The sequence below is a fragment of the Vulpes lagopus genome, chromosome 23, assembly GCF_018345385.1.
Source record: "Vulpes lagopus strain Blue_001 chromosome 23, ASM1834538v1, whole genome shotgun sequence".
Lineage (NCBI taxonomy): Eukaryota > Metazoa > Chordata > Mammalia > Carnivora > Canidae > Vulpes > Vulpes lagopus.
In genome coordinates, this window is record NC_054846.1 from 15,347,383 (window position 1) to 15,373,883 (window position 26,501).

At 32.4% G+C, this 26,501-nt stretch overlaps 1 protein-coding gene and 1 pseudogene across 1 annotated transcript in view; both read left to right on the forward strand.

Annotated features, from left to right (window-relative positions):
* Window positions 1-26,501, forward strand: part of LRBA (LPS responsive beige-like anchor protein) — a 730,439-nt gene that overhangs the window by 101,783 nt on the left and 602,155 nt on the right. The window contains 8 exon segments of the mRNA XM_041738215.1: window positions 1,342-1,463; window positions 1,547-1,673; window positions 2,353-2,472; window positions 4,320-4,466; window positions 19,877-20,074; window positions 20,269-20,402; window positions 22,259-22,367; window positions 22,889-23,041. Coding sequence (XP_041594149.1) covers window positions 1,342-1,463; window positions 1,547-1,673; window positions 2,353-2,472; window positions 4,320-4,466; window positions 19,877-20,074; window positions 20,269-20,402; window positions 22,259-22,367; window positions 22,889-23,041 — 1,110 coding nt within the window.
* On the forward strand, window positions 9,214-10,209 carry LOC121481143 (annotated as a pseudogene).

The window sequence follows — 26,501 nt, forward strand, 5'->3', positions numbered from 1 at the left end:
GATGTGTATTTCCTTAGTGACTGGTGATGGATGATGAGCATCTTTTCATTTCTGTATTGACCATTTGCATATCTTCTTTGGAGACATGTCTATTCATATCTTTTTTCCATTTTTAAATTGTGTTTGTCTTTCTGTTATTGAGTTGTAAGAGTTCTTTATATATTCTGTGTACAGAATCCTTATCAGGAACTGTGTACAGTTCCTTATCAGATGTGTGATTTGGAAATACGTTCTTTTGTTCTTTTGGCTCGTCTTTTAACTTTTTTCGTGATTTGTTTTAAAGCACAAACCATTTTTAATTTTAATGAAGTCCAGTTGATATATTTTCTCTTTGGTTGCTTGTGCTTTTGGTGGCCTAATAAACAAGTATTTGCTTAGCCCAGGGTCACAAAGATTTACTCCTAATTTTTTCTTACAAGAGTTTTATTGTTTTAACTTTTATATTTAGATCTGTGATCTATTTGTGGTTATTTTTCATATATAATGTAAGGAAGTAGTCAACTTTATACTTTTTCTTGTAGATACCCTGTGATCCCAGCACATTTGTTGAAAAAACTGTAACTTCCGCATTGAATTGTCTTGACATTCTTGTTGAAGATCAGTTGAACACAAATATAAGGGTTTATTTCTGGACTCTCAATTGTAGTCCATTGATCTGTATTTCTTTTTTATGCCGGTATCGCACAGTCTTCATTATAGGAGCTTCATGGAGTAGGTTTTTAATTTGACAGTATGAGTATCCAACTTTGTTTTTTTGCTATTTTGGGTCCCTTATGTACTTTTAAGTTAAATTTTATTTTAAAATCTGTAATTTTAAATTAAATTATAATCTTTTCAATAAAATTTTAAACCAGGTGGTAAAGTCATCTGTATAGTGCTTTGAATATAATTTTAAAATGTCATAAACTTTCCAGCTTTATATTTGCTAATAAAAAATCACATTCTAAGCTTTTTTCCTTAACTTTTTTCTTTTCCTTTCTTGTCTTTCTCTATTCTAATACCTTAACATTTAAGCAACAAATTTCCGATATCATTACCTATTTCTTTTAATTAGAATACTTTTGAATCTTTTTTTCATTGTAAGAAATTAAGCAAATAAAATTTGTGTATCTAGCAGGTAACATGGAATGTTTTTATCATTTAATTAAAGTAATATTATTATGTATTTTGGAAAATTTAGAAGTTATTTAAAGTCTTGGATAAAGAGACTTTTAGATATTTTAATCAGAGTATGGAATGAGATGTGGTAGAAATATATGCAGTATTTTAAAGTCTTATTTTCTTTACTTCAGTAGTAAAGTTTTTCATGTGAATCAATAACTCAAAAGTTTTTTCCTTTAGGCCATTGCATTACCTCCTATAGCCAAATGGCCATACCAAAATGGTTTTACATTTCATACCTGGCTAAGAATGGATCCTGTAAATAACATCAATGTGGATAAGGATAAACCATATTTATATTGGTATGTATTTTTGTAACTTAGTGTTATTTTCTTTGAAAATGTGAGAATATTTAGAGATATAATGAAAATTATTCTTTTTGTAGTTTCAGAACGAGCAAAGGTCTTGGTTACTCTGCTCACTTTGTTGGGGGCTGTTTGATTATAACATCAATAAAGTCAAAAGGAAAAGGCTTTCAACACTGTGTGAAATTTGATTTTAAACCACAAAAGGTATGTGTTCTTTTTGACTCAATTAAATTAACAAGCTCTGCTGGCCTTGAAAATGCTTTGTTTTAATATTAATGACATAATGTGGTAGAACACAGCTCTGTTTATTCTGTTTCAGAAAATGAAGTAAATAAGTATACTTTATTTATATGAAGTATAAATCACTGGACAATTGTTAACCTCCTTGATTTGGATAATAATAGGAGTGATACGTTGTTACTCATAGAGTTTAAAAGAAATACAAGAGCAAAGTTTCAATGGCAGTTACTTTAGTGGTAGTAGTAATAGGTGTTTTCTTTTGTGCCTTAAAATTTAGAGATTAATGAACGGTGTATATACATATGGATAAGTAGATAAAACAAATGTAGCAAAATGTTGACAATTGTGGTATCTAGATGGTGGAAAAGAAGGTATTTGTACTGAACTTCCAACTTTATTGGGACATATTTGAAAATTCATAATAAAATGTTGGAAAGGTAATTTCACAATAGGTTTTTATCTATTGAGAGTTCCCTTGATTAACTATTGTTCCAAAGGTTGAATATTGGATTTAATAAAGGTAGTCTTATTTTATTTTTAGATTTAATTGTAATTTATAATATAAGTTTTACTTGTTATTATCAATGTGGTTGAGTTATTGCAAGAATCCTAATCTTTTTTTTCCCAAACTTTCCTTATTCAGTGGTATATGGTAACTATAGTGCACATTTATAACCGATGGAAGAACAGTGAGCTTCGTTGTTATGTGAATGGTGAACTAGCTTCCTATGGAGAGATAACATGGTTTGTGAACACCAGTGATGTAAGTAATTTGAAAAAAAATATTTTAAAAGCATGAACTTTTAAAATAAAAATATACACTGGGTATAAATTTTAAAATACCACAATGGCAGAGTTTTATAATGATAGTTTGGCCAGCATGTTAGTATATTTATAGAGTAGAACTGTGTTCATGTATCACATAAGATGTTACTCAGTCCTTGTTATAAAATTATTCTGGATAGAGTAGAGATGAGGATTTATAAGTAATAATGGATATATATTGAAGGTGTATCATTGGTTCATTTAGCAAATTAGAGCTGGGAGCTCTACAGCAGAATTCTGATCATTTTTAGTCATGAGTTAGATGACGCATGCTTATAAATTTTGCAAATCATTGCAGTCATAGATAACTGTTATAATATTTTCAGGATTGAAAGAGATCCATATGTATTAAATTTACAGTTTAAATAGGAATTAAATTAAAAAGTTCTCTTTTCCTACCCATGGCATTTTTGAATAGAAAACTTGAACAATATAGATCAGGAAAATGATTACAAACCATTCCACCCATTTACCATTAACTTCATTTTTTATATCGTATGCTACACATATTTATGTATTATGTAATGATAATCTTAAGAGTCCAGGTTATTGTAACAGACTTTGAAATCCAGTTCTATCACTTATGGACTATATGACCTTGCTTAATCTATTAGGCATAAGTTTTCTCCACATGAAAATAGGTGTAAAGTAGTACCTGTTTCAGAAGGTTAGTGTGTTAATTGAATGAGATACTGTTCACAAGTCTATCAGCACAGTGCCTTATACAGAGTAAGTGCTCAGTAAATGTTAGCTCATTTTTTTTTAACACAAGAATGGAATCAGATATATTTATTGTTTCTTAACCTGTTTTTTTCTTATGTTCATCTTCATTGAGTACAATCCAGGCATTATAATAAATAACTTTATTTTCTGAAAGTACCAGTCTTGCAAGATAAGTACTATAATAACCTCCATTTTACAAGTAAGGAGACTGTAGTACAGAGAGATTAAGTAACTTGCCAAGATCAGCAGCATGTTGTGAAGCAGTGATTTGACTTAGGTGGCTTATCATCAGAACCAAATGCAAACAACTTTTCTTCACTTTCTAATGTCAATATATATATATATATTTCAACATTCTTTCTAATAATGGCTTTGTCACATAAAAGGATACTTTCAAAGAGATGTGAAGAACTTTATTTTAGTCCCTCTTTGTTGTATAGATGGGTTTTTAAAATGTGGTTTGCAACCTACATGTTGAGAATTTTTTTTTAACGTTAGAAGAAAAACATACCCCTGCTTTTCTAGATTTACAAATTTCTTTTGAGAGATTGTCTCTACTCCAAGACCTCACCTGTTATCTATAGCTTGATATCTGCAAAAATCTTTTACGATTTTAACTTTTCACCAAACTTACAGAACCCTGTTGGCAGTTACTTCTCCATTCATGTAAGCTCCATCCATATTAAGGCAGATTGATTGTGTCCTAAACTTAACTCATGATTATCCTTCTTGTAACAAAGACTGCTTCTTTGGTTGCCCAAGTACGAACCTTCAGAGTCTATAATGATTTCTCTGACTCTCATTTCCTACATCCACTTTGTCATCAAGTTTTATTTATCGTACTCTGGAAAACTTAAATCTCTTTTTCTGTGATGTCTTTCCTGATTTCCATAGAAGGTACAGTGAATGAATGAAGTGAAATGCTGAATGAATTATTTTAATCTAGTCAGGTTAGTTTAGAATGGACAAAACATTTATACTAAAATATTTAAGCAATATAGGTTGTTATTGCTAGAGGAGATAGTTTTTTTTTTCTCTAATAAAGTCTGTTTTCTTTCGCAGACCTTTGACAAATGTTTCCTCGGCTCGTCAGAAACCGCAGATGCTAATAGAGTGTTTTGTGGTCAGATGACTGCAGTTTACCTTTTCAGTGAAGCTCTTAATGCCGCTCAGATTTTTGCTATTTATCAGTTGGGCCTGGGATATAAGGTACTTTACTTGCTGTTCACTGTTTAGTGTTAGTTGAGCTTTATTTGAAGGTAGGTGATGCATGGGGTAACCTACCTTGGGTTACAGAACTGAATGTCCAGGTAATCAGAGTTACCACAGGAAAGTCACAGGAATCTGAAGGTCACTTTAAATTTTTAAGAGAAACACAGTATACTTGCCATATGTGGGGCACTGTGCAAGCTACTAGCTCAGGTTTCAGCTTTAGTTCATGTTGCATGTCTTTTGATGATGTCTATCTTCGCAACTAAATTTTCAACAGTTACTTGATAAAAAACAAGTACCATGTGGAAATTAATGTGGAGCAGGAAATGATGATGATGGTGTGTGAAAATCCACTTCCAAATTTGAGAATTTATGCAGTGCCCAAGATGCATAAAAAGGATTAATAATTTTGCTAGTAGAATAATGAAGGAAACATTATTTTTTTCTTTTGATTTGTGCCTTAATTTTTTCAAATGATTATTAAATTATTAAAATACAGAGTTGTGTGAACCAAACTACTTAATGTTTATTTTGATCTAGAGCACATAAACAATTACTGAAATGCTAAGACTGTCTTGAACTAAGAAAGTTTGGAAACCTATGGGTTAAGCCATTATTAGTCTAGTTTGGTTTCAGTTAGTCTGCTATGTTCCTTTGAAAACAAAATAAGTTTTATTGATTTGATTTACATATACCATTACAGTCAGTGAAGTATACAGTTTTAAATTCATTTTAACAAAAGTATAACTGTCACAACAATCAAGAAATAGAACATTTCTCCTCCTGGTTCAATTGTGCTTCTTCTATCAATTTCTTCCACTGTTCTAACCCTACTGCATTCCTGTTGAGAGAAACCACTAGTCTATCACTTGATATCACTTTCTTTGTATTGCTGAGTAGTATTTCGTTGTATGAATATAACACAATTTTAAAATCCATCCTTTTATTGATAGACATTAGGGTTTCCAGTTTTTGGCTTCTATGAATAAAATAAGAATATTGGTGTATGAGTCTTTGTGCTGACACATTTTTATTTCATAAATATTTAAGAGTGGAATTACTAAGTGATATGATAACTGAAATTGTCAAGCCTTTTTCTGAGGTAGTTGTACAATTTTACATTTCTCCAAGCAGCATATGAAATTTATACTTGCTTCACATCCTAAACATCTTGTATTGCTGGTCCTTTTTCTTTTTTCTTGTAAGATTTTATTTATTTGAGAGAGAGAAACAGAGAGAGAGATCACAAGCAGGAGGAAGGGGTAAAGGGAGAAGCAGACTCCTGCTGAGCAGGGAACCTGATGCAGGCAGGACTCAATCCTAGGACTGTGGCGTCATGACCTGAGCTGAAGGCAGGTGCTTAACTGACTGAGCCACTCAGGCTCCCAGATCTTTTTAATATTAGATGTTTCAACAAGTACATAGCAGTGTCTCATTTTGGTTTTAATTTGCATAATTGTAATGACCTGAGATTTCAAGCATATTTCCCTTTCTTTCTTTCCTTTCTTTCCTTTCCTTTCCTTTCTTCCTTTCCTTTCTTTCCTTTTTTTTCCAAGCATCTTTTCATTGCCGCTGGTCATTTGTGAATCTTCCTTTGTGAAGTGTATTCATGTCTTTTGCATATTTTTGTTTTTTTATTGTTGAGTTTTGAGATTGCTCTATATATTCTGAATATGACACTCTTATCAGATGTATGAGTTACAAATGTTTCTCCCCTGGTCTATGTCTTGCCTTTTTGATTTCTTTCTTTAGCTTTTTTTCCCCCCAAGATTTTATTTTTAAGTAATCTCTACATCCAACGGGAGGCCCAAACTACAACTCTGAGATCAAGAGTCGCATGCTCCATCGACTGAGCCAGTCAGGTGTCCTGCCCTTCTGTTTTTTTAATGTGGCTTTTGAAGAATGGATTGATTTAATTTTTATGATTCTAGTTTATCAACTCTTGATTATTGTCATGATTTTTGTGTCCTAAGTAATCCTTACTTATTCCAAGGTTGGGAAAATTTCTTCTGTTTTCTTCTCTTAATAGTTTCAGCATTTATATTTAGGCTTATCCATTTTAAGTTAATTTTTATGTATGGTATGAGATCAGGGTCAAGATTCATTTTTTTTTCCCATATGGAGACTCTGGTGTTCCAGTACTAATTTTTTGTCAGTAATATTCTTTCTCCATTACCTTACCTTGGCATCTCTGAGGCTGTATTGTGTTTCAATGACTTATATGTCTTTCTTACACCAAAATTGTATGTACCGTCTTGATTATTGTTAGTTTCATAGTAAGTCTTAAAAACAAAGTCTAAAACTCTCAACTGTATTCTTTTTCAAATTGTTTGGCTTTTCTAAGCCCTTTGCATTTCCAGATATCTTTTAGAACGCACTTAATCATTTTCTACAAAAATTCTACTGGGATTTTAGTTGGTGTTGAATATATAGATCAGTGAGGGATGAATTGGGCATCCTACTGATAATGATTTTTCCAGTCTGTGAACCTGATGTATTTCTCGATTTAGTTAGGTTTTTAAAAAATTCTCCTGGTACTTTTTTTTAGTTTTCATTGTGTAGATCATATATACATTTTGTTAAATGTATTCTTAGGTATTTTCATATTTTTAGAGTAATAAGTTGTATTTAAAAATCTCGGTTTCTAAATATTTGTTTCTAGTACGTAGAAACATAGTTGAATTTTGTTTATTGACCTTGCTAAATTTACTTTTTAGTTTTACTAGATTTTTTTTATGATTGTTGTTCCTGGATTTCCTATACAATATGTTCATATAGACTGTAAATTTAACTTCATTTCCAGTCTGTATGCCTCTTACCTTTTTTGCATTATTGTACTGGCTGAGAGTAGATATTTTTGCCTTGTTTCTGATTTTAGGGGTAAAGCAATCATATATATTTTATAGATGCCTTTTATCAAGTTGAACAATTTCTATTTCTGGTTTCCTGAGAATTACCATTAGATGGATGTTGAATTTTATAAAATGAGTTTAGCTTTTTTATCAAGTCTAACATTCTTTCCTTTTAATTGGAGTGTTTACATAATTTATAATCAGTGTAAGTTTAGATACTATGTGTCTTAAATCTGCTGTCTTGTGATTTGTGCTGGATTTCTCTCATCTGTTCTTTGATTCTTCTGTTTTGTCCTGCTTTGATTTGAATTAACTGCATATTATTTAATGTTTCATTTTATTTCTATTATTGGTTTATTTTTCTTATTATTTTAAAAGATTTTATTTATTGATTTGAGAAAGAGAGAGTGTGTGTGTGTGTGCACAAGCGGAGGTGAGAGGGGTGCTTGAGAGAGAGGGAGAAGCAGGCTCCCCATTGATCAGGGAGCCCAAAGGGGGGCTTAATCCCAGGACCCTGGATCATGACCTGAGCTGAAGGCAGACTCTTAACCAACTGTGCCACCCAGGTGCACCGGATTTTTTTTATATTATTATTATTATTATTATTATTATTATTATTATTATTATTATTATTTTAAAGATTTTATTTATTCATGAGAGACACAGAGAGAGAGAGAGAGAGAGAGAAGGGAGAAAGAGAGAGAGAGAGACACACAGGCAGAGGGAGAAGCAGTCTCTATGCAGGGAGCCAGACGGTGGGATTCGATCCTGGGTCTCCAGGAGCAGGCCCTAAGTTGAAGGCGGCGCTAAACCGCTGAGCTACCCAGGCTGCCCTGATTTATTATTTTTAAAAATAACTTATTATAGTCTACCAACAAATGATATTATATAGTATAAGCATCTTCCTGCATAATCCTGCAATTTCTCCACCTGTCCTTTATTTTGTTAATTTAAGTTTTATTTCTTCATGTACTATATAGTTCATGTACATTTTTTTTAGTTATTTCATTTTATATTTTAAAAACAATAGGAATGATCAAGATCATGTTTCTTGTATTTACCTCTTTATTACCATTCCTAGAGCACATCACTTTGTGTAGATTCATGTTTGTATCTTATATCATTTTTTTTCCATTTGAATAATATTTCTTGTAATGAAAATTTACTGTTAATGACTTTTTTCAGCTTTTTTTTTTTGAGGAAGTGTTAGTTTGGCTTTCATTTTTGAAAAATAGTTTCAGTAATTATAGGTGATTCTAAGGTGATAGTTTTCTTTTTTTTTGTTTTTCACAGTTCTCTTATTAACTCATTTGCATGGTTTCTGATAAAAAGTGTATTTTACTACTTCCTCTGTATGTAATATATCTATTTTGTTGGTTTTAAGATTTTCTTTTTATCACTGGTTTTCAGGAATTGAATATGGTGAATGTTGGTATTTTTGTATATGTGTGTACTAAGCCTGCTTCAGAATGCTTGACTTACTGGATCTCTGGGTTTAGATTTTTGGTCATATTTGAAAAGGTTTTGGTCATTATATTTTCAAATATATTTTTTATTTTTTTCTCTTTCTGTGATTCATATTACATTTATTTTAGACTCAGATATGAGCAAACAGGTCATTGTGACTATATTGTTGCCTAATTTATAAAAGATGTTTTATTTTGGATTGTTTTCATTGCAGTATTATTATGTCCACTAATCCTTTGCTATCAAATCTGATCAGCCATTAATTCTACCAGGTGAATATTTGATTTCACATAATTTCTGTATTTTCTCTCTATAAGTTTTGATCTTTTCATTATCATGTATCTTTCCCTACAGTGTTTGTCTTTTAAAAATATACTTGAACATCCTTTTTCCTCTTCTAGGCATGGTGTTTCTAGGCATTCAGAATGGTCCAGCATTTGACATATCATTGTAGGCTGTCCTACAATACAGCCTCTAACAAAACTAGGGTGTCCTGAATCCCTGGAAGTAGAGTTATTTACCTTTATACCAAGAAGGTTGGGAAAGCACCAAAATCCTCATGTGGTGTATGCCAAGGCTGACTTTGAGGAGTTTGTGCTGGGAGACCTAAAATTTTTATGAGGTTGTCTAGTATGAAAAAGCATATCAGGAGGGCCTGTGGTGGTTCCATGTGTACTACGTATGTTTGTGATAGGATAAAGTGTGCTTTCCTTATTGAAGAGTAGAGAATTGTTGTTAAAGTATTGAAGGTACAAGCACAGAGTCAGAAAGCTAAATAAAAAAATGAAACTTTTTGAGTAATAAAAAAATCAAAAGGCTTAAAAAAATAAAAATATACTTGACTATCATTATAATGGCTGCTTAATATCTTTTTCTTCTGCTTTTATCATTTATATTTCTGAGTCTATTTTTATGCATTGATTTTTCCTGGTTCTTTCATGCTTCTTGGTTTAATCATTTTAATAATTGGATAGTCGACCTTATGCTTTTTACCATCTAGGTGTATGATTTTGTTGATTTTCCTTAAAGAGCATTGTGCTTTGTTCTGGTAGTTAATAGTTCCTTTCATCTAAGTTTTTTTCTTTGAAGTTTGTTTTAAAGCTTCGTCAGTAAATAGCCTTTACTCTGAATGATTTTTCAAATAGAAGCTTTACTGAGATATAATTCATAGTATACCATTCATCCATTTAATATGTACAATTCAGTGATTTTAGGTATATTAACAAAATTGTGCCACTATTACCACTCTGTTAAATTTTATTTGTCCCAAAAAGAAATTATATACTCAGCAGGAGTCACTTCTCATTTTCTGTCCTTCCCAGTCCCTAGCAACCTGTAATTTACTGTCTCTGTGGATTTGTCTGTTTGGGGGACAGTTCATATAAATGAAATCATACAGTATGTGATCTTTTGTGATTGACTTTTTTTTCACTTAGCATAATGTTTGTAAGGTCCATCCATGGTGTAGTATGCATCCATAATGCATTACTTTTTATTACTAAATATTTTATTGTATGGATATATACATTTTTATTCATTCATTAATGATCATTGGGCTGTTTCCACTTCTGGCTATTATGAATAATGTTATTATGAACCCTCATGTAGAAGTTTTCATGTGAACATATATTTTCATTTTTTTGGGTTCATATCCAGAGTGGATATGGGTAATATGGTATCTAACCATTTGAGAAGCTTCCAGATTGTTTCAAAGTGACTGTATCATTGTACACTTGCATAGCATTATATCAGGATTCTGATTTCTCCCTATCTTTTCCATCATGTATTATTGTACTTTTTGACTATAGCCATTATTGTGGGTGTGAAATGGTGTTTTATTGTCCTTTGATTTGCATTTCCCCTGTAACATGATGTTGAGCCTCTTTTCATGTGTTTTGATGTTTTCTTTTTTGGAGAAATGTTTATTCATGTACTTTGCTCTTTTAAAGAGTGGGCTATCTTTTTGTTGAGTCTTAAGAGTCATTAAAATACTTAATTGCGGGCAGCCCAGGTGGCTCAGCGGTTTAGCGCCGCCTTCAGCCCAGGGCCTGATCCTGGAGACCCGGGATCGAGTCCCATGTCAGGCTCCTGCATGGAGCCTGCTTCTCCCTCTGCCTGTGTCTCTGCCTCTCTCTGTTTGTCTCTCATGAATAAATAAATAAATAAATAAATAAAATCTTTAAAAAAATTTAATTGCAGTGAAATACACATAAAATTTACCACTTAGTCATTTTTAAGTGTACAGTGCAGTAGTATTAGGTATGTTCATGTTGTTGTGTAATCTGTCTGCAGACCTCTTTTCATCCTGCAGAACAACCTGTATACCCATTGAACAACAACTTTCCATTCTTCTTCCTCCCCTCAGCCTCAGCTTTAAGAGTTTTATTTTATTTTTTTATTTTTAAAGATTTTATTTATTTATTCATGAGAGACACACAGAGAGAGAGGAGAGAGAGAGAGAGAGACAGGCAGTGAGAGAAGCAGGCTCATGCAGGGAGCCTGATGTGGGACTCGATCCTGGGTCTCCAGGATCACGCTGAAGGCAGGCGCTAAACCACTGAGCCACCTGGGGATCCCAGCTTTAAGAGTTTTAAAATTATATTCTAAATTCAGGTTCATAGTCAGATATGTGATTTCCAAATATTTTTGCAAAGTGACAAGCCACTTTCTTGATGCTTTCCTTTGAAGAAAAAATTCAAGTTTAATGAAATCCCTTTTGTCTCTGTTTTCTATTATTTGTGCTTTATACCTCAGAAGATATTTCATAATCAATTTCATGAAGATTTACCCTTTTGTTTTCTTATAAATGTGTTATAGTTTTAGTTCTTAGATTTAAGTCTTTGATCAATTTTGAGTTAATTTTTATATTTGGTGCAACTTCATTTTTTAGCATCTGTATTTCCAGATTTCTCACCATCATTTGTTGAAAAGAATATTCTTTCCCTCTTGAATTTCTTGATACTTTGATCAGAAATCAATTGACCATAAATGTAAATATTATTTCTAGACTTTTAGTTCTATTCAGTTATACTGTATCCTTATGCCAGTAGCACACAGTCTTGAATACTGCAGTTTTGTAATCCATTTTTCTTAGGGAGGAAATGTGAGTCCTCCAACTTTGTTTTTTTTCAAGGTTGTTTTGGCCGTTCCTGGTATCTTGTGTTTTTATATGAATTTAAAATATGCTTGTCAACTTTTGTAAAATAAGAAGGTAGGAATTTGATAGCTATTGCATTGAATCCGTATATAAATTTGGCGAGTTTTTTTTTTTGTCATCTTAAGAATATTAAGCAAATAATAAAAAATAAGCCTCAAAACAAATAAAAGCAAAAATAAACAATATTAAGTCTTCCAGTCCATGAGCATGGGTTATCTTTACATTTATTTAGGTCTGCTTTAATTTCTTTTATAGATTTCAGTCAACAAGTCTTACATATCTTTTGTTAAGTCCATTTCTAAATATTTTCTTCTTTTATGTACTATTAGTTTCTTAGTTTCATTTTCAGGTTATTAATTGCTTGTCTCTATATATTTGTGTGCATGTGGTGGAGTTTGGGATTTTTTTCTATATAAGATTGTATCATTTACAAATTGTGATAGTTTTAATTCATTTTTACAGTCCAGATGCCTTTTATTTCTTTTCTTTGCCTAACAGCTCTGGCTAGAAACTGTACTATAGAGTGTTTTGAGGACATTAGGCTGTGTGAAATATACCAGTCACAGAAAAAAAAAATACTACATGTTTCCACTCATGTAAGAGATCTAAAATAGCAAACCCATAGAAACAGCAAACAGAATGGTGGCTGCCAGGGGCTGAGGGGAGAGAGCAAGGGGGAGTTGCCAATCAATGGGTCTAAAATTACACTTATGCAAGGGCAGCCCGGGTGGCTCAGTGGTTTAGTGCCGCCTTCCGCCCAGGGCGTGATCCTGGAGACCCGGGATTGAGTCCCATGTCAGGCTCCCTGCATAGAGCTTGCTTCTCCCTCTGCCTGTGTCTCTGCCTCTTTCTCTGTGTCTCTCATGGATAAATAAATAAAATCTTAAAATAAATAAAATTACATTTATACAAGATGAATAGTTCTAAAGATCTTCTCTACAACATTGTGCCTAAAGATAACAATACTGTTTATTATACTTAATATCTGTTAACAGGATCGCTCTCCTGTTAAGTATTCTTGCCACAATCAAAAAGAAAAAAAAACTGGAAAAAATGTTGAAAGCAGACATCCCTGTATTTTTACTGATCTTAGGAGAAAAAGCATTCCAATTTTTATCATCAATGTGGTTGTTATTAGCGTTTCATAGATGTTCTTTGTTAATTTGAGGAAGTTTACTTTTATTCCTGGTTTTGTTGACTGTTTTCGTCATGGAGAGGTGTTGGATTTTGTCATTTGTTCTTTGTGCTTCTTTTGGGATGATCATGATTTTTGGCCTTTAAATTGATTTTTCAAATGTTGGTAAGTCAATCTTGTGTTCCTGGGATAATCACACTTGGTCATAGTTTATTATCTTATCTACGAAATATACTGAGGTCCAGAAGGCACTTTATTGGTCAATGTGTACAAATTACTGCTAATATTAGTACTAGTCAAAAATCTTATAGTCCTCTCTGATCTGTGAATGTCTAGTCTTTTCATTTGTATGGTCAAATAGTGATAAAACTGCACTAAAAATCACGAGAGGTGAGAGGCGCCTGGGGGGCTCTGGTTAAGCATCTGCTTTCAGCTCAGGTCATGATCCCAGGGTCCAGGGATTGAGCCCTGCCTCATCAGGCTTCCTGCTCTACTCAGTGGAAAGTCTCCCTCTCCCTTCTCCCTCTCAACCTATCCCCCTCACCACCACCGCCCCCCGCCCCTTGAGAGTGTGCACACTCTCTCTCAGATAAATAAATAAAACCTTAAAAAATCATGTGAGCTGAGAAATTGATGATCATAGAATCACTTCTTGCTTTATGTATTGCTGTTAAAATCTGTTGTGTAATCCATGTTTTAGAGAATTCCTCAAAGTGAAGAAAGCAGGGATATGAAAAACCAGCAATCTGAATGAACTTTTAAACAGTACAATTAAGTACTTTAAGGATTAAAAAAATACATATTTCAAAAGAAATGAAGGGTTAAATGCTTTTATATATTCTTAGTGTTTGATGAAACACCATATTGCTTTAAGTACTTAGGGTATTGTTTTTATTTTAATTAATTGTATCAAATAGTACTTATACAAGAATATTATTTCAGTAAAGCCTGAAATGTGTCAAAATTTTAGTTTTTGTTTAGATTTAGTTTAGTTAAGATTTGTTAGTGGGAGTGATTTATTCCTAAATTCCATTCAAAATAGAAAAAATGTTTCTTCTTTTTAAAAAATGTACCTGCTGATATTGCAGTACTGTACTTTGAATAGTAGCAGAGACTAAATTATTCTCTTTATTGAAAAATCCTTACTCTTCCGCAAATTAACTTTTTGGATTCAAATAAGTTAGTTAATTTCTTCATAGTTTCTCACTTCCTGCCTTTGGAAATGGGTTATATAATCTCCCAGATCATACAGCTATATATTGTAAGTTGGTAAATAGGTTAGCTTTTGTAGGTTGCCCAAATGACATTTCCTCTTAAAATAATTTATTAACTTGTTTAAAAGCATTTATTACAGTTATATTAACATTCTCATTATAATTAGCTTTCATTAAGCTAAAAAATATCAGTGCTTTGAAATTAACAGCTTATATTTAGGAGGCAGGAATTTTAGAAAAATGATATATTTAATTAAAGCTTTTTAAATGTTTCATATAGAAGCCAGAAAGGTAAAGGCAGTCTTACCCTATTTTATATTTTATTTTTATTTTTTTATTTTTAAAAGATTTTATTTATTCGTGACAGACACAGAGAGAGAGAGAGAGTCAGAGACACAGGCAGAGGGAGAAGCAGGCTCCATGCAAGGAGCCTGACATGGGACTTGATCCTGGGTCTCCAGGGATCACACCCTGGGCTGAAGGCGGCACTAAACCGCTGAGCCACTTGGGCTGCCCTATATTTTATTTTTATAACATCATTGAAGCAGAATTCACGAGTTGAATCCAACAGGTCTTTGTTGGAAAAGACATTCTATTTAGCTTTAATTGGTTGCTGTTTTAATCAAAGAAAAAATCCTTGTCTGTGATTATTTAGAAGTATGGTTAAAAAGATAAAATACGAGCTCACTGGTAAAGGTAGATAGATAGGCAAATATAGAATCCGGTAATATTGTAATCCTGTTAGTGCATAAGTCACTTTTAATTCTGGTATAGGATTTAAAAGATAAAAGCATAAAATATCTAAACCTATGTATGCAATATAAAAATATGTAATTTTTGATATAAGCAACATAAAGCGGTGATGGAGATGTAAATGAGTAAAGGTTTTGTATGTAATTGAACTTAAATTGTTATTGGCTTAAAATAGAGTATTATAACTAAGATGTTTTATGTAATTCCCATGGATACTACAAAAAAAAAAATCTATAGAACTTTACACAAGACAAAAGGAGAAAGGAATAGAAGTACCAAAAATCATTGGCACATAAAAGAAGTCAGTTAACAAATTACAGTGAACAAAATAGCAATAGTAAGTCTATCCCTATAACTACTTTGAATGTAAAAGGATTAAACTTCCCGCTTAAATAGATTGGCTAAATGGATTTAAAAAAACATCCAGCTGTATTTTGTCTACAAGAGAGGCACTGTAGATCAAGGGACATACATAGGCTGAATATGAAAGGATGGAAAAAGATGTTCATGCAAATGGTAACCAAAAGGGAGCAAGGGTGGCCATTTTTATATCAGAAAAAGTAGACTTTAAGTCAAAACTATTGCAAGAGTCAAAGAAGGAAATTGTAATGATAAAAGTATCAATTCACAGGGAAGATCTAACAATTAAATATACATAACCTAATTTGGCAAATTAAACTTCAATAAAAACAAAAAAATGAATTCCTCAAAAAATTAAAAATATACATGAAGAAAACATTGACAGAATTGAAAAGTATATAGTAACACAATAATGGTAGGATATTTCAAAACCGTTTCTATAATCGATATAACAACCGGAGAGAAGAACACTAAGGACATAGAGACCATGGACAACTATGTAGACTAGTTGAACCTAATAGATATATACAGAACACCTCACCAAAGAAGAATAGAGTACACATTCTTACCAAGCTCATATAGAGCATTCTTCAGGATAGATATGTTAGGCCACAAAATTAACACATTTAAGACTCCTGAAATCATACCAAGTATCTTTTCTTACCACATTAGAATGAGATCAGCAGAAGAAATCTGGAAAATACACAAATTTGTGAAAATGAAACAACATACCCTTATACAACCAATGGGACTAAGATATCAAGAACTTTCTTGAGCCAAGTGAAGACAAAAACAACATACCAAAGTTTATGGGATTTAGTGAAAGCAATAGTAAGAAGAATGATTATAGTGACAAACACCTACTTAAAAATAATGTAATTTTTGCCTTTTGAGTAACTAGAAAAAGAAGAGCAAACTAAACCCAACGTTATCAGAGGAAAGGAAGTATTAAAGATATTAAAGATTTAGAGCAGAAATAAATGAAATAGAGACTAGAACAACAACAAAAATTAACAGAGCTAAGAATTTTTTTTAAAAGATCTACAAAACTGGGATCCCTGGGTGGCTCAGTGGTTTGGCGCCTGCCTTTGACCCTGGGCATGATCCTGGAGTCCCGAGATCGAGTCCCGCATCAGGCTCCAGGCATGGAGCCTGCTTCTCCCTCTGCCTGTGTCTCTGCCTCTCTCTCTCTCTCTCTCTCTCTCTCTCTCTCTCTATATATATATATATATATATATATATATGTATGTATATATATATGTATGTATATATATATACATACATATATATATCATAAATAAATGAATCTTAAAAAATCTACAAAACTGACAAATTTTTAGCTAGTTAATAAAAAGGGAAGACTCATAACTAAAAGAAATGAAAGAGGAGGTGTTACTACTAATGCCCTGAATATAAAAAGAATCAGGAGACTACAATGAATGATTTTTTTTTAAGATTTTATTTTTATTTATTCATGAGAGACACAGAGAGAGGCAGAGACATAGGCAGAGGGAGAAGCAGGCTCCACGCGGGGACCCCATCCCAGGACCCTGGGATCACGGCTTGAGCCAAAGGCCGACATTCAACCACTGAGCTACCCAGGTGCCCCGCTACTTAGGAAACTAAATCAGTAATCAAAAACTTCTGAATGAGTACTACATACGGATTTCCTGGAGAATTCAAATGTTAAAGAAGAATTAACACCAGTCAGTACTTTCAAAAAGTGAAGAGAGAGAATGCTTCCAAGCCCATTTTACGAGGCAAGCATTACCTTGATATCACAGTCAAAGGCAGTGCAGGTAAAGAAAATTACAGATCAGTATCCCTGATTAATATCAATGCAAAAATCCTCAACACAATACTAACAAATTAAATTCAAGAGCACCCCAAAAGGATCATACTCTATGACCAATGGGGATTTATTCCTGGAATGGAGGGATGGCTCAACATATAAAAGTCAGTCATTGTAATACACATGTTAACAAAGTAAAGGAGAGAAACCACATGATCATCTCGATGCAGAAAAACTATTGGACAAAATTCAACATTCTTTCGTAAACACTCAACACATTACCAGTAGAAGAAACTACTTAAAAATAATAAGGCTATATATGAAAAGCCCATAGTCGACATCGGATGCTGCAGTGAAAGACTGAAAGCTTTTCCTTTAAGATCAGGAACAAGGCAAGAATTCTTATTCTCAACATTTCTGCAGGTCTTAGTACCAGCTACTTTAGCCAGAGCAGTTAGTCAAGAAGAAGAAAGAAACGGCATCCCAGTTGGAAGGCATGAAGTAAAATGTTCTCTTTGTAGGTAATGTGATTTTAAAATATAGAAAACCCTAAATATTTCACAGAAACTTGTTAGAATTGATAAAATCAGTGCGTTTGCAGGATGCATACAGCTCAACAGCAAAACTCCTCTACATCTGTATACACCAACAGTGAACAACTTGAAAAAGAAAATAAAGCAATCTCATTTACGATAGCATAAAAAGAAATGCTTAGGAACAAACTCACCTAAGGAAGGTGAAAAATACGAAACCTTGCTGAAAGACATTAAAGACACAAATGGAAAGATATCCTTTGTTCATGGATTGAAAGAATTGTTTAAAAAAGTCATACTACTCAACGTGACCAACAGATTCAGTAAAATTCCTATCAAAATCTCCATGACATTTATTTTTACAGAAATGGATAAAACCATCTCAGAGTTCATATGGAATCTCAAGGGTCTCCAGATGGCTAAAACAACATTAAAAAAGAAGAACATGATTAGAGCTCTCACATTTCTGGTTTTCAGTATATATTAAAAGGTATAATAAAGCATTATGGTACTTGTGTAAAGGTAAACATGTAACGGAATTAATTGAGACCAATGGAACACAATTGAGAGTCCAGAAATAAATATTTGCATGTGTGCTCAAGTCATATTCTACAAAGATGCAAAGATCACACGATGGAGAGAGGATAGTCTCTATAACACATGGTTTTATGAAAAGTGGATATCCACATGGACAATAAAGAAATTGAATCCTTATCCTACAATATATATCAAAATTAACTCAGAATGGATTGAAGATCTAAATCATAAAACTCCTACCTGAAAACAGGGGAAACATTTCATGACATTGAGTTTGGCAGTGGTGTTTTAGATATACCAAAATAAAAAGTAGGCAACAAAGGCAAAAACAAATGTGTTTTCCAACTTAAAATCTTTTACACATCAAAGCTTTTGTGTATGAGGGCAAGCTATGGAATGGGAGAAAATACTACAAACCATGTCTTTGCTAAAGGGTTAATATCTTGAATACATAATGTAACTCCTATAATTCTACAACAAAAAATACCCAAATAACCCACTTTTTAAGTGGGCAAAGGACTGGAGTAGACTTCCTCCAAGGAAGATGCTCAGATTGTGAACAAACAAGGAAAGATGCTCAGCATCACTAATCATCAGAGAAATGCAAGTCAGAACCATGGTAGATACCACCTCACACTCCCTTAGAATGGCTTTTGTTAAGGAACAAAATAAGTATTGGCTAGGGTATGGAGAAATCCGTACCTAAGGCACTGTTCAGTTGGAACATAAAATGGTACAGGCTCTGTGGAAAGCAGTATTGGGAGTTCTTCAAGAGATCAAAAATAGAATTACCATGTAATTGAGCATTGTCACTTCTATGTGTATATGCAAAATAATTAAAAACAGGATCTGAGATATTTTCATACTTAAGTGTATTATAGCATTATTCATGATATCCAAGATAGCCTAAATGCCCATGGACAAATGAATAGATAAAGCGTGGTATATATGTTCAATGGAATACTATTCAGCATTAAAAAGAAGGAAATTCTGACATATACTGCAGCATGGTGAATCTTGAGGACGTTTGCTACATGAAATAAGCAAATAAAAAGTGTGCTAGGATACCAGTTATATGAATTGTAAAAAAAAAAAAAAAAATAGTCACAGTAATTGAATCAGAAAGTAGAATGGTAGTTGCCAGGGGATGGGGAAAGGTAGAAATGAGCTGTTGTTCGATAAATAATTGAATTTCAGTTTTGCATGATGTTCGAGTTCTAGAGATGTGTTGTACAAGAATATGCATATAGTTAATACTACTGTACTGTAAACTTGTAAATGTTTAAGATGGTACATTTTATGTAACATGTTAAGCACAATTTAAAAAATCCAGAAAGACAAAAATACAATAAAAAATAAGATACCTGCTGAAGGACGCTAGATTTTACATTTTTTTAATGTAAGGTTTTAATACCGAGTTGATTTTCCATTATATTTTTAAAGTGAATGCAGTCCACTTTAGAAGTTACTAAACTGGGCTTTTCTTATTTGATATTGTTAGGAAAATGATGAAGGATACATTCTTTAAATTTTAAAATCTGTGGTGAAGTGAGGCTAGATTTCTTTTTGTGTTATACTATCTTAAATGTTCTACTTTTTATTTGTAGGGTACATTTAAATTCAAAGCAGAAAGTGATCTGTTTCTTGCTGAGCATCATAAACTTTTATTATATGATGGCAAACTCTCTAGTGCCATTGCATTCACATATAATCCACGTGCTACAGACGCCCAGCTCTGCCTTGAATCATCCCCTAAGGACAATCCTTCAATTTTTGTTCATTCACCACATGCACTTATGCTCCAGGTACTGGCTATAATCTTTTTTTTTAAGCTACAATATTTTAAGAATATTTTTCATTGGTGAATTTTTTGTTAATGAGGTATATTAGGTAACTTCTATTAAATATATGTAATGTAACAATATATTGTTCTTATTATATTTAATTTTAACTATTTTGGAAAACATTAGAATCTTTACTGTGTCTTCTATTTTGTAAGGATGTGAAGGCAGTTTTAACACATTCCATTCAAAGTGCTATGCATTCAATTGGAGGAGTACAAGTGCTATTTCCACTCTTTGCACAGTTGGATTATAGGCAATATTTATCTGATGAGGTTGACTTGACTATATGGTGAGTACCTTTATTTTTTCTGTAATTTGATGTTAGAATTACTTTCATTACTGTTGAGGTGCACAATATTTTAAATTTATTATAGAGTTAAAAGAGAGAATATAATTTAAAGAAATTTGTAAACTATAAGTGTTACTACAAGTTCCTATTCCTTCCAAATAATAGTAGTAGTAATCTAAATTCTTTATCCATAGGAAGTATGGAGGCTGTAATAATAATAATAAACTTGTTTTTGAATAAATTTGGAAATAATGATAATGAGTTAGCAAAAATGAATACATTTTTGTCTATCATTCTAATTTAAAAAGATGAGTTTAGATTATTATGTGGCAATGATTTATGGGGATTTAGCTTTTCATTTTTAATTATTGCATATAACTAAAAACTAAAATTTTTGATGACATTTTTTGATGACATCATATTAAAGGTGCTTTGGTATTTAAATTAGGTTGTACATTGGACACATTGGTCTCCTTTGTTATAGTCTGGAGTCTGAAAAGGTAGAAACATAAGAGGACACAGTATAAAACATTGGGAGGGGTGTCTAAATGAATTCATGGCTGTATATTCTAGTGAGACTAGTAATTATGTTTAATGTATTATTTGAATAAATGAGTCTTAGATTCTTCCTGCTTAGAATTCTCTCATTTCTGCTTTATGCATAAGTTAATATCCACTATCAATATATGTATTTAGTGATAAAATAATTCTCTTGGAATTATTTTTTGGAAACAAAATGACTTTTTTAAACTGTACTTTTATTTTTAACTAATCTCTATGCCCAGTGTGGGGCTCAAACTCATAACCCCAAGATCAAGATTACATGCTCCACTGGCTAAGCCAGCCAGGCACCCCAGGTTTTTTTATTTATTTTTATTTATTTTTATTTTTTTAAAGGAATGAGCTATTAAATCAAGTACTTACTGATGACATTTTTAAAAAATTAAAATTATCCTTGACATAGTCCTACTTCAAAATTTTTTGTATATGTCCTGTTTTGAAACCTTTGTAACAGAGCTCAGTTGTTTTTTTCTTGGTTATCTCTTTTTTTTTTAATATTTTAAAATCTGCATTAGAATTGCTGAAATTTTAAAAGCACTTTCGTGGAGGAGGAGGTTGGCTTCCAGTCAGGCTCTCCTCCCGCAGATATCTCAGAGCCTTTGAGCAGGAGGTAATAGCTAACCTTACTTCATCCCATTTTGGATATCTAAAAGTTTGGATGGGAGCATGACTATAGCCCCTATTCAGTTTTAAAAGTCTTCTCAATTGACTATTGAATTACAATTTTTCTGTCAGAATAAGGTACAAAATTCTTAAATTAGTGTTTGAGGACTTCAGTAAACTTCAGTTTTACTTTCTTATTTTCCCTTTCATGAACTCCATTCAAACCAGGCCAGTTGGGAGCCTTAACACATTCTCAGTGTTTCTACCTTATTTTGTTTGTTATATGTATCTTTCCCCTCTCTTTGGCCTCTAACTCTCTAAAATTGAATATACTTGCTAATCTAAATTACATCTATTCTTTAAGTACTTAGTATGCTTATATTAGCTATTTTATTGTTTTTGGACATTGCTAATTTTTCTCTAGTTCATGCATATTTCCTGATGTTTCTTAGTAATTCACTTACTAGTAGGTTGGTGATATAGTGTATGGAATAAATAATTAAGTTCTAATCCTACATTCAAATTCTAGTTCTGAAATAATGTTGGAGACAATTTTATTAGAACTTCAAATTCCTTGAAATAGAGAACTTTTTTTTTTAAGATAAAAGAAAGTCTACATCTACCACCCCACTTTCCCTCCCCCCCAAAAAGAGAGTATCTTTTTTGGACTTTTTCCTGTTTTCTTACTCTAGTTCAACTTTGCTGGCTTTTATCATGGAGTTGTTGAAGAACTCAATTGCTATGCAGGAGCAGATGCTTGCCTGCAAGGGCTTCTTGGTAATAGGATACAGTCTTGAAAAGGTAAAGTATGAAATGCTTTACATTTTTGTTCTTAATTTGAAGGCCATGGATTTGGTCTCTTAAATGGTTGAGAAGTTCTTTCTGCAAGTGTGTCTCCTTGGTTACATAAAATTACCAAAATTAAAATAACCTTTTGTTGTTTTACCTTACCTCCATTGCTTTTTTAGAGAAATGTAGCATTGAATCTCATGGTGTCTTTAACTTTGATCATAGTTTGTGGGACAACTTTTTTCTAGTATTCACAGCCTTTAATTACTTGTATTGGTGCTGACCTTTTTTTTTTTTTTTTAATGAGGGGAGAGGAGGTGGAGGAGCAGTGAAGGGAGGGAGGGAGAGGGATAGAAAGGAGAGAGAGAGAGAGAATTTTAAGCAGGCTCTACACCCAGCAGAGTTGGACGTGTGGCTCGATCTGACAACCCTGAGATCATGACCTGAGCTACAATAAAGAAGCAAATGCCATTGGGGGGGGGGGGGGTCTGAGTAGTGACCTTTGATCTGTTTTTTTTTTTTTTTTTTTGCAGTCTTCCAAATCCCATGTCAGCAGAGCAGTACTTGAACTTTGTCTTGCATTTTCAAAATATCTGAGTAATCTGCAGAATGGGATGCCCCTACTCAAACAGTTGTGTGATCACATTCTTCTTAACCCAGCTATATGGATTCATACCCCAGCCAAGGTAATATATATATATAGATAGATAGATAAATAGATAGATAGATTTTGTTTTACTGTTTTCACCAAGTTTTTGTAGTTGAGGAAAGTGATAATTACAAGGACTTTCTTTTATCTTTTCACATGCTATCATGTAAGATTTAAATGGATTGTGTTTTTTGATAAGTATACTACTTTTTTCTTTTTTAGGTATATTTGCAAGCCAGTGTATGTTTTCTTTCTTTTTTTTGTAAGCAGTGTATTTCTTAAAATTTTAATTCCAGTATAGTTAAAATAGTGTTATATTAGTGTCGGGTGTACAATATAGTGACTTAGTAGTTCTGTACAGTACCCAGTGCTCATCATGATAAGTGTACTCCTTAATCCCTACCACCTGTTTCACTCATCCCCTCACCCACCTCCCCTCTGGTAACCATCAGTTTGTTCTTTGTTGCTTGGTTTGTCTCTCTCTCTTTCTCTCTTCCCCATTTGTTTGTTTGTTTTGTTAAATTTCACATGAGTGCAATCATATGGTATTTGTCTTTCTCTGACTGATTTATTTCATTTAACATTATACTCTCTAGCTCCATCCATGTTGTTGAAAATGGCAAGATTTCATTCTTTTTTATGACTGAATAATAATTCCATTATATAGATACACCACATCTTCTTTATTCATTCATTTATCAGTGGACACTTGTGTTGCTTCCATAATTTGACAATTATAAATAATGCTTCTGTAAACATAAGGGTATATATATATATATATATATATATATATATATATATATATTTGAATTCGTGTTTTTGTATTTTTTGGATAAACACTCAGTAGTGCGATTACTAGATTGTCGTGTTCTATTTTTAATTTTTTGAGGAATCTCCATAGTGTTTTCCACAATGGCTATATTAGTTTGTATTCCCACTAACAGTGCAAGAAGGTTCCTTTTTTCTCCACATCTTTGCCAACACTTGCTGCTTGTGTTGATTTTAGCCATATCGACAGGTGTGAGGTGATACCTCAGTGTAGTTTTGATTTTCATTTCCTTGATGACAAGTGACATTGAGCATTTTTCATGTGTCTGTTGGCCATCTGGATGTCTTCTTTGGAGAAATGTCTGTTTATGTCTTCTGCCCAATTTTGGATTTTTTTTGATGTTGTATAAGTTCTTTATATATTTTGGATACTAACCTTGTACTGAATAGGTCATTTGCAAATATTTTCTCCCATTCATCAGGTTGCCTTTTGTTTTGTTGATTGTTTCCTCTGCTTTACAGAAGCTTTTTATTTTGATGTAGTCCCAGTAGTTTAGTTTTGCTTTTATTTCCCTTAAACTCAGGAGATACATCTAGGAAAATGTTGTTATAGCTGATGTCAGAGAAATTATTGCCTGTGCTCTCGTCTAGGATTTTTATGATGTCGAGTGTCACATTTAGGTCTTCAATCCATTTTGAGTTTATTTTTGTGTATAATATAAGAAAGTGGTCCAGTTTCATTCTTTTTTGCATGCTGCTGTTCAGTTTTCTCAACACCATTTGTTGAAGAGACTTTTTCCCATTGGATGTTCTTTCCAGGCTGTGTCCGTATTTTTAAAAAATAAAACTATAGCCTTTATTTTCTGTTAAATCAAAATTTTATTTGAGAGAGACTTTGATTTATAAATTTATAAATCAGAGTTGGACAGTTCCACTGTAAAAATGTTTCCTATCAACTGTAGTGCTATTCTACTACCAGTATGCATACATATATATGTATACATAAACATGAGTTTAATTCTGCAGGAATAGTTGAAATATCATCCATTTTTAAGGTTTCCATGATACACTGGTCTCATTATGTCATTTTAATTCAGATGACTTTAAATTATGAAATACAATATTTGTACACAATTTATTTAGTACTGCAACGATGAACCAGTTACTTCTAAGTGAATGTAAGTGAATTTGTGATAAAGTATATAAATAAAACCTTTGCTAAGTCCTAATGTATTAAATTGTCATAAGAATGTCAATAGTGGTAGTGTTAAGCAGAACTTGAAACAGAAATTTTTATTAAATTGCATAATTGTATCTGCCTTATCTGCAATTTTTGTTAGAAGTTGCATTATTTCATACCTATCAATTTCCTCTCTCCTCCCTTTTGATCCACTTGGAGTGCTTATCGTTGTTTAGATTGGAATAACACATACTTTAGTTGTCAAAAAGAAAAAGCAAACTTTCTGTGCTTTTCTAGAGTCATAGTATCTTATTTTCAGTTGGTCTTTTCAGATGTTAAAGGGAAAAACAGCTGCTGACTCTGATTGCCATTTGGAAGTAATCAAAGGAGGCAGCTGGAGGTTGTACCTTTTTATCTCTGGGTTCAAATTTGACCTCTTTTTCTTCTGTGACCCTCAGACATTTCTTTTCAAGGATTGTTTCAAGTTACTTTTTAAACCTTTTACTAGACGGGTTTTTTTGTCTTACTAAACAGCATATTTGTAAGGCTTTGGATCTCTTTTGATGTGGTTGAAAAGCCTCTTAATAGATACTTAGTTGTAGAGTGTTATTTTTAAAAATTCATTATATCCTAAAAAAAAAAAACAAAAATAAAAATTCATTATATCCTTTTCTCAGGTTCCCCAGTATTAATACAGTCTATTTCTTACCTTTCCCTTGTTAATAATTTTCATTAATTTCCTTTTTAGAATTTATAATAGATTTCTTAATCTTAAACTTTCCTTCTCTTTTTTAGCTGTCTGCTTTGTATATCCATAAGGTGTTTTATCTATTTCAATATACAGATAGTTCTAAGAAGATTTATTTTGTTTTTTGAAGATTGTTTGATCTGAAATGTCACACAATTACAGGGAGGGAGGAAATTTTTAAGAAAAAGAAAAAAAAACGACATAATACTTACAATACTTACAAAATGAAGTTTAGGGTTTTGCAGAGAACCTATATGGATGAGTGAGTATAAAGTTTAAGCTTCATCAGCTTCATGGTAATTTCACCTGTGGTTATCAAAGTTGAAAGTATATATATATGAATCAAGGGTATTTGCTTTTGGAAAATGGTATTTACTGTACTGTATAATATCCATTCATCTTCTTAGATACTGTCTTTTTTTTAATGACCTTACAGGAGAGGCAAATTTCTTGTATAAAATAGTCATTCATTTTTTGAGGTACTGCTTTATGTTGGATGCTGTGGTGAACAAAATCTAATTCTTGTCCTTATGGAATATCTGATAGGAAAGACAGATGTTAACATATAATTTATATGGTTATTAAATTACATAATGAGTAAATGAGGAAATGTTTATTCATTGTTAGTATATGAATAATCTTAAGGTCTGCATTCTTACTCATCTCAATATGTTGATATTAAAGGCTTCCCATTTTTCTGTTACTACGGTATCCTACTCAGTAGACTGACTTTCTTCAATTTTCATTTTTTATCACTATCACTTTTTGGCCAGAATTTTTATATGTTTTTAATATATCACT